General features: G+C 56.2%; 1 protein-coding gene across 1 annotated transcript in view; it reads right to left on the reverse strand.

Moving 5' to 3' along the window:
- Positions 1 to 12,148, reverse strand: part of COL27A1 (collagen, type XXVII, alpha 1) — a 175,055-nt gene that overhangs the window by 45,529 nt on the left and 117,378 nt on the right. Inside the window, exons 32-38 of the mRNA XM_011950124.1 lie at positions 9,459 to 9,512; positions 3,655 to 3,708; positions 3,095 to 3,139; positions 2,953 to 2,997; positions 2,593 to 2,646; positions 1,443 to 1,496; positions 504 to 557 (exon numbers count right to left, since the gene is read on the reverse strand). Of these exons, the coding sequence (XP_011805514.1) occupies positions 504 to 557; positions 1,443 to 1,496; positions 2,593 to 2,646; positions 2,953 to 2,997; positions 3,095 to 3,139; positions 3,655 to 3,708; positions 9,459 to 9,512 (360 nt within the window). The remainder of the gene's footprint in view (positions 1 to 503; positions 558 to 1,442; positions 1,497 to 2,592; positions 2,647 to 2,952; positions 2,998 to 3,094; positions 3,140 to 3,654; positions 3,709 to 9,458; positions 9,513 to 12,148) is intronic.

The raw sequence follows: 12,148 nt of genomic DNA on the forward strand, positions 1-12,148 counted from the left end.
GGCACAGAAGCGGGTGACTGGACTCAAGTCTCACAGCCCCTCTGCGGGCTCCCCTGGGTCCTGCCTCAACAATGTCCATGGGCTAGCCAGCATCGCTCCTCAGCTCTGGGGCCTCCAAGGGGAACAGCATCCTCTTCCAACAGCAGCAGAATGGGGAGGGGGTTCTCCCAGAGCCCAGGTATCAATAGGCACCTGTTTCTTAGCAGGTAATGAGAGGCACTGGCACTGAGATGCAGATTGTATCGCACGAGGCCAGGAGGTACAGCCACCCCAGCATGGAGGCAGAGGCAGGTGCCTGAAAAATCATTGCCTGGCAGGGGACACTGGTGGGGGCTCCACACTCCACTCTGGCCCTGACCAGGCCCCACTCCCCAGCCAGGAGCACAGAGAACCCATTATCCCAGCCACAAGAAAGGCCCATTTCTCTTCCATGGAGATGATGTGGCCGCCAGCTGGGAGCTGGTTTCAACAAGTCATTTTTCTCTTCTTTCATCCCACCTCACCTTCATCCCGGCTTCCCCAGGAAGGCCCGGTTCTCCCACTGCACCCGGCGGCCCCTGCAAGAAAATGCCATTGGTCCCTCCTAGAGCAAGAGCTGCCCCCTGGTTGTAAGCAAGGGGGTAACTGAGGCTCAGAGAGGGCAAGAGACACACCCAGGGTCACACAGCACAAGAGATGCAGAGGTGGGAGCAGCCTGTAGCTTCTTGGAGCCTGGAGCTAGAACTAGAGGGCTGGGGGTGGACCCAGGCTGGCTGAGCTTTGGGACTACCCAGAGGCTTCTAGAGCCTTCTCCTACCCCACGAGTGTGGTTTACCACACTAGGAGGCCCTTGGCAAGCAGAGGGAAGAAAATTTCATGATTCACATAAAGATGGGGGAGGAAACCATTGGATGCTGTGTTTAGGGCCAAGTGATTCTAACCCTTCTCTCTACAGCTGAGCCAGCATGAGGCGGGTGGGAAGCAGCCCTGAGTTATCACCATGGGCATGGCTGCAGCCCTTGCATAAACCCTGGGGCTTGGTTTTTCCCTCCGGATAAGGCAGGGGTGTCTGAGGCTCCTTCCAAGTTCCTTGTTGCATGACCCTTGGGGGCTGGATTGACAGTCAAACCTCTGCTGGGGCAAAGTCCCAGGAAGGTCAAGGTTGAAAAGCATCCGTTTCCAGTGATGCCCAAAGAGGCAATGCCAGCCCCCACAAGGGTTCTGGCACCTCTGCATCCCATACAATGCCCCTGGACTAGGAGCCCAGCTCCTCAACCTATGCCACCAGGATGGATCTACCCTCTCTGCCAGGGCGTCCACCCTTCTCTGAACTACATGGTACATGATCATCTCCCTGGGCCAGGACAGGGAACGACAGAAAGAGGCTCCTGGGGAGGAGGGAAGGGAAGGGCTGATACATCCCCAGCAGCATCATGGGACGAATAAGGGTCTCTCACACTTACCTTGGGTCCCATCTCTCCTGGAGGCCCAACTGGCCCCTGGGGTCCCTGAGGGCCCTGGAAGACAGACAGACACACAGACAGTTGGGAGAAGCCAGCCTGGGCCCTCTTTGGGATCTGGAGAGGTGAGTGAGGGAGATGATCCCCACAACTGGGGACTCTGAAGCACACCCCTAGTCCGCCCTCGCCACACCGAGGGTCCTGGTGTCTGCAGCCCCCTCTTCACCACTGGTATGTGTCATACTCCCTCCAACACAGCTACACACTCTCCTATTCACCCACCTAAAGCCCGGGGGGCCCTCCCTGATCAGAAACCTCCTAGCTCTTGAGTCTTGCTCATCCGTCGCCCCTGCCTGGAATATCCTTCCACCTTGGATCCATGTCTGGAAACCCCCACCCCCAGCCAACCCACCGTTCAAAAGGGTGATTCCTTGGGCCTCAGGATGTGGGAATGCAGCAGTGGCCTTGAGGATGGGAGCCTCCTGTCCTCCCCTGCCCTGTGCAGGAGTCATCCTCCTAGTGCCCTGGAGATTCTGTCCTCTCCCTGCCATCTCCTGTAGCACCACTCTCTAACCTCCTCATGGGGCTCCCAGACTGTCCCCCTACACCTGTCCTTCCAGGGACATCTTCTGGAAAGCAAGTTGATCGGCCTCTCTGCCTCAAGCCCTTCCATGGCTCCCTGTTGCCCTTGGGACAAAAAGCACACTCTCCCCGTGGCCTCGGGCGACTGGCGCCTGCTGCCTCCTCCTGCCCTTTCTGAGGTCCCACTTTCCACTCCAGGCATGCTGGACTCTGTGGTTCCCAGTCAGCTTGTTGGTTTACTCTTATCTTCCCTCCCTCCCTCCGTCCTTCTGCTTTCCACTGTGCCAATCACTCCCTATACATTTTCGCATTTCATCTTCACCACAGAATGGCAAGGCAGAGAAAATCACCCCCATTTTCCTGGCAAGAAAACAGGCTGGAGGCCAAGTGAGCTGAGCCTCAAACCCAGAACTCCTGGCTTAGTGCTCGCCACCAACCCCAAGGCCTGGCCCACCGTGGGGTTAGAGGCCAGGCATGGTCCCTTTCCAACTCTTCCCCTGATCTGACCACCTGGGCCACATCCCCAGGTGTCAGCGGCAAAGAGGCGGAAGAGGGAAGGAAAGGTTCTTACCGGTTCTCCTGGGAGGCCCTTGGTGCCTGGGGGGCCTGAGGGACCCGGGATGCCCTGCAGAGACAAGGCAAAGGTGACCTTAGGCCCTCCATGGCCTTCCCTGCCCTGCCTTGACTTCAAGCAAGTCATCCTAGTGTATTTGGGTCCTGTCCTCCCCCACCAGGTGACAGATGGGAAGGCTGAGACCCAGAGAAGAGGGGATGTGCTGGAGGGGCTTCAGTGCAGGGCGGGTGGGCAACCAGAACCTTCAGGGTTTCCACAGAAGGATAGGAACTTGGTAAAAGTGATTATTATCTGCACCCCCGCCCCCACCCCACCAAAAGCCCCATGTAGAGAATTTCAAGAACTGGTGCTACTTACGGGAAAGCCTCGCGAGCCCAAGTGGCCTCGCTCACCAGCCACACCCTGGAAGCACATGTTGGGGTCATTACAGGCTCAGATCACAAAGCAGGGAGCAGGGAGGGGGCCTGCGGCTGGCCTGCTTGGCCTTGGCCTGACATACCTGCTGTCCAGGCCGGCCCGGTCTGCCCTGGGGTCCTGGAGGGCCCTGTAGGAAGCAGAGCACGTGAAGGTGGGAGAGGGTGCTTGGGAGGACCGTTCCCCAAAAAGGGAGCCCTCCACATGGGAGATAAAAGGAACCCGTTTGAGGCCGCGGAGTCTGCCCCCTCTCTACGGTGCAGATGGGAAAACTAAGGCCTGACAAGGAGAGTGGCTCGCCATCGTCACCAGCTGCTCCAGGTGGAGAACCAAGGACCCCTTCCTAGGGATGGGGCTGCCAGAAGCAGTCTCGACTGGCAGGGGCCTGCTGGGGTTTGGGGTCTGGGGAAGGGGTCCGAAGACATGTATGATCTCCCTTCTCCTTTCTTGCTTTCTCTTCATTGGGCTTGCAGTGGGGGGTCAGGAGGAGTGGAAGGGCTGACCTCTCAGAAAGAGCCCCTGCAACCTCCATGGGGCTCCCTTCATTGTCCCTAAGGGGCGTTGTTCTGAGGAGATGTGAGCCTTGTTCACGATTCCTGACCAGTGTTGGAGGAGTGAGGAAGGGCAGGCCCTGGGGGTCGGTACCTTCAGGCCCCTGGACCCTTGCTCCCCAGCTGGTCCGTCCGGTCCTCGGGGGCCCTGGAATAGGAAAAAGGAACTAGCACACCGGACAGCAGGGGTCTCCCTCGGGCCGAGAACCAGGAGGGCGGGGCTGCTCTGAGCCTGGGGCCATCCCCTGCACAAGCCCCAGCCCCCTCCTCCTCCCACTTCCCACACACTCCCCACTGAGGTGGTCACCCTCGTGCGGCACCTTCGAAACAGCTCTGCAGAGGCCGCAGCATGAGTGACTCAGCTAGAGGCTGACGCTTTCAGAAGGGAGCTGGGGCACTAATGGCCCTGTTCAGAGAGACCTTGGGGGTCACCCAGCCAATCCATTTCACAGACATGGAGACTGAGGGCCGCAATTGAGTTACATGTGGCCACATCCACACAGCCAACTCTTCAGACTCTGCTGCCACGTGCCCTTCCCAGAGCACACACGGGGCAGAAACAGTTATGTGGGTCACAGCTCTTGGGGGAAACTGACAGAGTAGGACCTGGGAAGAACCTGCATGTCCTTCCCAGATGCGTGGAGCAGCCCTGTCTCTGGCCATACGTACGACGAATGCAGCCCGGTTCACAGAGGAAGAAACTGCCATGAGGCAGGGGCAGGAACAGGGCAAGACTGTGCACGAGGGGGTGGGAGTCAGGCTGCGGCTCCCTGGAGCCCTAGGCTCAGGCCTGAACCCTGACACAGGAGTCTTGGTCCCTGATTGCTGGGAGACCCCAGGGGCAGGTGGAGTCCACCCCCTACCCCACTGCACGGATGGGAATACTGAGGCCCAGCCAAGGGAAGTGACTTAGTTAAGGTCTCTAACACATTAGCTGTTCTCATCCCCCACGTGGGCTCCACCCACTGCCCCATGTGTGTCCCTCCAGGGGCGCTCCCACAGAGACGCAGATGGGCTGGGGTCTCCTGGAAAAGAGCCGTGGAAAACAGAGTGGGCTGTGTTCTCTAGGGGGTCTCAAGCGGTCTGTGTTGGGAGGACGGGAGTGTCCTGTGGAGGAGGCCGGCCCATCCTGGCCCAGGAGCCCAGGGGACCAGCCCGCAATACTCCCCCAGATAAAAGGAACTGGAGAAGTGTCTAGGTGGGGGAGGATGGGGAATGAGAAAACTAAATGAAGAAAAATCATTTAAAAATAGAACAAGGAAGGCCGGATACAGTGGCTCACGCCTGTAATCCTAGCACTTTGGGAGGCCGAGGCGGGCAGATCATGAGGTCAGGAGTTCGAGACCAGCCTGACCAACATGGTGAAACCCCATCTCTACTAAAAATACAAAAATTAGCTGGGTGTGGTGGTGTGTCCCTGTAGTCCCAGCTACTTGGGAGGCTGAGGTAGGAGAATCGCTTGAACCCAGGAGGCGGAGGTTGCAGTGAGCTGAGATCACGCCACTGCACTCCAGCCTGGGCGACAGAGTGAGACTCCATCTCAAAAAAAAAAAAAAAAAAAAAATAACTAAGATCAGAGCAGAACTGAAGGAGACAGAAACACAAAAAACCCTTAAAAAAAAAATTCAATGAATAATTGGGCCAAAAAAGTGAAAATTCCACTTCTCAGCTGCCTGGAGCTCCCTATGCTTCAATCCCACACTGCAGCCTTAAAGAGCACCCCACTGATCAAATAATCCTGGAACAGGGAGCCACTGGGCAAGGCCAGGGCTCAGCTAGGAGATGCTGTTCTCAGCATCCCCAAGCCTAGGGCCTGGGACCCATTGTGGGGTCCAGCCCTAAGCATTGGGCTGCTCAGAAAATGTGTCTGGGGACAAGTGACTGCTCCTCCCTGAGACTCAGTTTCTTTTTTCTGAAATGGGCACAAGAAATCTCTCCCTCAAGACAGGAGGCGATGCCCACAGGCAGCTCAGTGCCTGGCATGCAGAAAGTGCTTAAGAATGGCTAGTTCCATCCCTGCCAGGCTCTGCCAGAGGAGGCGGCAGGCTCCCCAGAGGCAGGGACATAGGAGTGGCTTGGGGAATCTGGGCTCAGTCCCTTCCTCAGGCAGTTCACGCTATGCTGTGCAAAACCAGTTGAGAGTTTTCACAGATTCAAGCTGAGGTTTGATGAACTCCTAAACAAGCCATCTCTAGTGGCCATTAGTGGGCTCAGGTGCTAGCCCTAGCCTGTTGCTGGTTTGCTGTGTGACCCAGAAAAGCCCAACTTCCTCTCCAGGCCTCAGTCTCAGGCTCACATGGACACTGTCACGCCATGTTATTAGACTTAACACCCGTGATCCATGGGCACAGGCCTGGCGGAGCTGGAGCCACATGGGGTGGGGCCGTGTCAGGTCATGGGAGCTGGGACAGGGGCTGAGCTGATGGCAGATAACTGAGCCCTCCTGAGGGATGATCTCTGACTCTGGGCTCTGTCTCTCACTGAGACATACACCTCCCTGGAAAGGGATAGCTCTGGGAGGGGAGTGGAGGCTCAGAGGTGTTGAGGGCTTGGCCGGAATCCCATAGCACCCTATTTATCCCAGGAATCAAAGGCTTTCAGGGAGAAAGGTTAAGTCATTAAAAAATAACAGAGCAGAGCAGCCACTGCAGGAGCAGTGAAAGCTGTTATCCTCCTTTTACAAGGAAAGAAACAGGCTCAGGATGGTGGTGAACTTGCCTAGGGTCACACAGCTTGGAAGTGAGGGGCCCGACTTTGAGACCAAGTCAGCAGGACATCCATTTTTTTCACCACTACCTGTCACTGCTTTTCAGAAAGGGAGTGAGCTCCCCGTCACCAGGAGTATACAGGTCAGGGCCCAGAGGAGCCTGCCAGGAAGGCTGCACACTGGAGCGTGGTGTTGGAGAAGACAGTGTCTAAAATCCCTCTTATCTGAAAAAACTCACTATCCCAAGCAGAGCACCAGGGAGCCTGGGAGAAGCTGGCCTGGCTTAAGAGAGAGGAGGAAGCAGTAGTGGGGCCACCAGTCGCCCTGTCTCCCCAACTCCACAGGGCAGGGAGAGGGACGAGAGCAGCCATACACTAACCCTTGCTCTGGGCCACTCAACAGTTCACCCTGCATGTCCCCGAGTCCTGCCGCCTACTTCCCTAAATGAACCCAGGCAGGCCCACTCCCGCCCTGCCTGCTGGAGAGAAGCCTGGGTTTCTATCAGAGCCATGTGTCTGCTCTCCTGTATCTGCTCCCGAGGAAGATGTGTGTAGGCAGGTTGGGGGCTGCCCTCCAGCCAGGCCTGGGGTCAGGTTTGGTGGGGAGGAGCTCCTGCCTGGGGCAGAAAATCTGGCCAACCACAGCTCTTGGGAAAAAGGGACCGATGAACAAGCGGGAAGGAGCACGCACCATCACGTGCTGCCGCCCTGCAACAGGTTCAAGGTGCTCAGGAGGTGACTGAATCCCCGCAGCCAGCCCACCAGCTTCGTTCTGTTGCTCACCCATTTTATGGAGGGAGAAGCGAAGGCTCAGGGAGGGGAAATCAGTGGCCCAAGGTCCAAGATCCAAGAGGAAGAGCCTGGATTCAGGCAAGGTCAGCTAAGCTCTAACACCCACAGGCAGGAAAAGAGTTGGCCTGAGGCACTGCAATCTTGGGGTCCTTACAACCCCCTCAGAAGGAGGAATTAAAGTCTCTCACCTGAGCAGGTGGGAGAAAGGCTCTGAGAGGTTAGGAAACCGGCCTGGGGTTCCACAGCTGGGAACCAGGGGTGCTGAGACTTGCCGTGGGCCCATCTGACCCCAGAGTCCTCATTCTTTTCACTGGGGCTGGTGGGCCCAGGTTCTAGTCAGCATCCTCACCAACAACAGAGGACCCTTGCCTCTGGCCATGAACCCTCAGTGCTCATTCTTCCTCGGGTGGGCGGTGTTGGGGGGGACAGCAAGGCCCGTCCCACACACAGGCTGGAAAGTAGGCAAGGCCTTGCAGACCTCCAGGCCCATCCCCCTTGGCACATATGGGGAAACTGAGGCACCGAGCACCACAAGGCCTTGCTAAGGGCACAGGGCAAACCAGGAGCTGATCAGGACTTGCCCAGAGTCAAGCTCTTTCACAGGCACGGTGGGTGCCTCTGTAGTTTCCCCACCCTCAGTCACCCCATCTAGGAGGTGGCGAAGGGCAGCCTGTTCGGCAGGAGACCCAGGGGGCCGATCTCATAGGTTGTGCATTCCTGACACATCCAGGGGGGAGAGGGACTCATGTTCCTGATGCTCCCCTCCCGGCTGGGGAGACTTTGACATGGTTGAAAGCTTGGATTTCGGAGCCCAGTGAGTTGAGGGGATCTGAGCCTCACACCTGAGGCAGGGCAGGGGGCTTGGGCCCATGCAGCTCACCCTCTAGGGAATCCAGCTTCCTGGGGCAGGAGGGGAGGTACAGAGGATCTGGATGGAGCCCAGCTGCCCTTGGGCCAAGGCCTGTTTGAAGAGACCCAGAGGACATGGGCACCGGAGGGACCCTGCAGGGCCAGAGGAATGCCTTTTAATCTTCCCTCTTCCAGGCCGGCTGCTCAGGCCATCTGGTTTGGGGGAAATTGTAAAACCACTTGAAATCCAGCCAAGAGGAGAATAATAATCACAGATCACCCATATGGAGCTTGGATATCAGGCCTGGGCTGCCGGCACTACCTGCATCATCTCACTTTCTCTTTACAATAAGGCTGCATGGCCCCACGCCTGTATACCTACTGGTGGCAGACCATCCTGTCAACCCTCCCTGTGTGATTAAAAATAAGGCTGAATTCAGTATGCAAATGAGCCAGATTCCCTGGGTTCAAATCCCAGCTCTGCTACTTTTTAGCTGTGCAACTTGAGGTAAGTGACTCAACCTCTCTGTTCCTCTCTGGGAGTGGAGTGGAGGCTTGGAGGTGTTCAGAGCTTGGGCTGAATCACATAGCACCTAGTTTATCCCAGGAATCAAAGGCTTTCTGGGAGAAAGGTTAAGTAATCCAATAATAAAATCATAATAAATAAAATAAGAATAAAATGGGAATGAGAATAGCACCTACATGACAGGGTAGTGTTGAGGATTAAATGAGTTAATGTGTGTGACAGACAGTGTCTGGCATAGAGTAAGTGCTGGCGATTACTCCCAGCGATGGTGCTCAGGATAGCCCTGTTTAAAACCCCCTGCAGCCTCCCACTGCCCTTGGAATATAGCTGTGGCTTTTGAGGCCCTGCCTCGCTTGGTGCCTGCTAAGTCCCGGCCCCATCCCTCTCCCTCGTCCCTCTATTGATCCTGAGGATCCCTAAACATCCACCTCCTGTATCACCTTCGGGCTTTCCCCTGCCAGTTCCCTGCCGGGAAGCTGGCATCAGCTCAAGCACTGCCCTCTCCTAATGTCCTTCCTTAGTACCCTGCCCAGGTAGGGTCCTCCTCTGGGCTTCCAGGCTGCTGGTACTTCCTCAGTCCATGTGCTGATGACCTGTATTTTATGACCTGCATCTGCCAAGTGGTTTGATTCACTTGTTGACTGACTCACAAGGGCAGACAGGAGTCATGTCTGTCCTGTTCACCACAATACCTGCAGAGCCTCCAAGTGTCTGCCACAGTAGGCGGACACACAGTAGGCGCTAAATAAGTGCTGGTTGACTACATGAATGAACAAAGAGCTGGTACCAGAGAGCCCGACTGTGCCTGGTGGATAGCAAGGCTCAGACATGAGTTGGAAAGAGGGGTGGGGTCCCACCCGCAGAGCCAGGTCCAGGGTGAGCCCGGAACCTTGCCTCGTGCTGCAAAGGTCACAGATCCCAGAGCTGGGCTGGGGGCAGAGCCCAGGCAGTCTCTGGCAGGTGGCCCTGTTCCAAGTGTGCCCTCTCCCACCGGCATCAGCCCCCAAGAGCTGGGCTTGACTTACCCGACGTCCCTTTGCTCCCCTCATGCCTGGTGGGCCTCGAGATCCTGGAGGACCCTGGGAAGAGGAGAAGGAGTTTGGAGAAGCCCCTTTTTAGGAAGTGAGAGCAACATGGTGGGGCTGGGAGTGTGGGGCAAAGCTTGAAGGCCTGCAGCTCTCAGACAGGCATGTTCAGAAACTGCCAGGGCCCCAGCAGCCTTCACATGGCAGGACTGAGCACCTGGCTCACTGGGGAAAGCAGCAGGCGAGCCACAGCCTCAGACACAGCCAATGCCCTGGGCTATAGGGGGATGGGCCTCAACCTTTCCTGGGAGTCTGGGGAGTGGGGAGAAGGCTCCCTGCATAATATTTTCTCCTCCTTTTCCTCAAAATCAATAATGAGAAGATACGATGCCATTCATTCATTCATTTATGTATTTATTTAGGGAGGATCTCGCTCTGTGGCCTGGGCTGGAGTGCAGTGCAGCCTTGAGCTCCGGGGCTCGAGTGATCCCCCCGCCTCAGCCTCCTGAGGAGCTAGGACTGCAGGCATGCACCATCATGCCCAGCTAATTTTCTCATTTTCGTGGAGACAGGGTCTCACTATGTTGCCCAGCCTGATCTCAAACTCCTAGACTCAAGTGATCCTCCTGCCTCAGCCTGCCAAAGTGCTGGTGTGAGCCACTGCATCATCTACAACGACATGTATGACAAAAGGTCTCCTCAAATCCTCGTCTACCTTTCTCTCCCCCATCACAAAGGCAAATCTGGTGACCCACCCTGACACCCAATATTTTCCTGAAATATCTTCCCCCAGGGAAAAGAGGAGGAGGAGGAAGAACTGAGAACACAGGCCTGGGGTGAGCTTGGGAGGCAGAGGGAGCAGAGTGGGAGAGGATCAAGAAGGAGAGAAGGAGAGGGAGAGGCAGAGGCAGAGAAGTGGGTGGGGTGGCATGAGAGGGGAGCAAGGCCCAGCCACAGGCACATGCGCAGCCATCTCAGTTTTGATGAACAGACAAGAGGAGCAAGAGAGGCAGTGTGAGAGGGCGAGGAACCAGGGCCAGTTTAGTTCTTGGAATTCTCAGCACCTGGCCTGGCACAGGTGCACGACAGGCACTCAGGAATCTGTTGAATGAATAAGGAGCACATGAACTGAAGAGGGCAGAGGGTGGGAAGGGAGGGAACTCAGGAGAAGATGGGAAGCAAGCCACGCCTCTGCCTAATATCTCCCCCGCCCCCACCTCAATTCCAGGCCCAGCTTAAGAGACCTCAAGCGGCAACTTCATCCAGCGGCCAGCCAGGACCCTCTGCCAGCTCCAGGAGCCTCCCAGCTCCTGCAGCGATTCTCGGACTGGGTGTGCTCCCTTTGCAAGGCAGGTCTAGCCTCGTCCCTCCTCTGAATACCAGGGAGAGGCCCAGCCCCATTTGGGGCCTCAGAATGAACTCTTGATGTTCCCACTTCCCTCTCCCCATGGCTTCCAGGGGTGGGAACCCAGCCGCTATCACCCGGCAGACCCTCCGACAGCTGCTGCAGAGGGGCTGTTGTGAGGGGCTGGGTCCCAGGCTGACCGTTTGTCAGCAGAGCAAGCAGGGTGTGGACCCGGGCTTGGCCCCATAAAAGGCAGATCTGACTCCTGGATGGTGGAGAACACAAAGACTGGGTGAGAATGGGCCATTTTATAGAGTGATCTCAGAGCTCAGAAGGCATGCAATGCACTACTGGGAAATTTCGGGAGCCAAGTCTCTACATCAAGGCATAGATTGCTGAAAAGAGCAGGCTGTAGCACTGGAGAACCTGGGCTCACATGCCAGTTCAGTCATTTACTAATTGTGCCATTTTAGGCATGTTACTTCAACTCACTGGGCCTCAGTTTTGTCATCTATAAAATGGGGATAGAAGAGTCCGTACCTCCTAGACTTTCTAGAAGATGAAGTGACAGAGTCCTCAGGAAAAGGTAGCTGCCTGCTCTCGCAAGGCAGGAGGAGGTCAGAATTGAATGCTAGACCCAACTCTGGTCACTGGGTGACCCTGGGCAGGTCCCAGGGCCTCAACCCCAGCCCCAATAATGGATCTTGATGGATCTCAATGTGCTATCGGACAACATGGAGGTGAAAGTGATCGATAAAGTGGGAAAATGCCAATCAGGTGCGAATAACATCACCAGAAATGTCACTTTTAATGGTAGTAGCCTTACTAATAATAGTGGCAACTATCATCTCTAACAAATAGTTATTACCACTCATGAAGCCATAGTTACGCAGGAAGGTTACGAGGCCCCACATCATGCACTGCACCATTTCTCATGACAACCTCATACGGCAGGTGGCATCATGCTGACTTACAGATGGGGAAACTGAGGGTCTGAGAAGCTATGAATGTTGCCAACAATCCCGCAGCTGGCAAGTCGGGGAGCCAGAATTTCACCCCCATGTATCTGATTCTGAAGGTGGTTTTCTGGGCCTCTGTGTTAGCCAGCTTCCCCAGTGTCACTGGGGGCAGCTCGCTGGCCAGAAGGAACCCCAAGAGATCCAAGAGACCAGCCCTATACCATAGCAGCGGGGGGCCATGGCAACCTTGGGATCAGAAAGCAACAGCAAGTGACCGTCTGATTTCACCAAGCCTGAGTCAACCCACTGAACAGGGGGAAGCACTGAGGAGATGGGGCGGGGTGGGAGGCCAGTGGAGCCAGGGGGGTGAGGGATTCAGAAGAGGC

This window comes from Colobus angolensis, unplaced genomic scaffold (genome assembly GCF_000951035.1).
Source record: "Colobus angolensis palliatus isolate OR3802 unplaced genomic scaffold, Cang.pa_1.0 Scaffold301, whole genome shotgun sequence".
Taxonomy (NCBI): Eukaryota; Metazoa; Chordata; class Mammalia; order Primates; family Cercopithecidae; genus Colobus; species Colobus angolensis.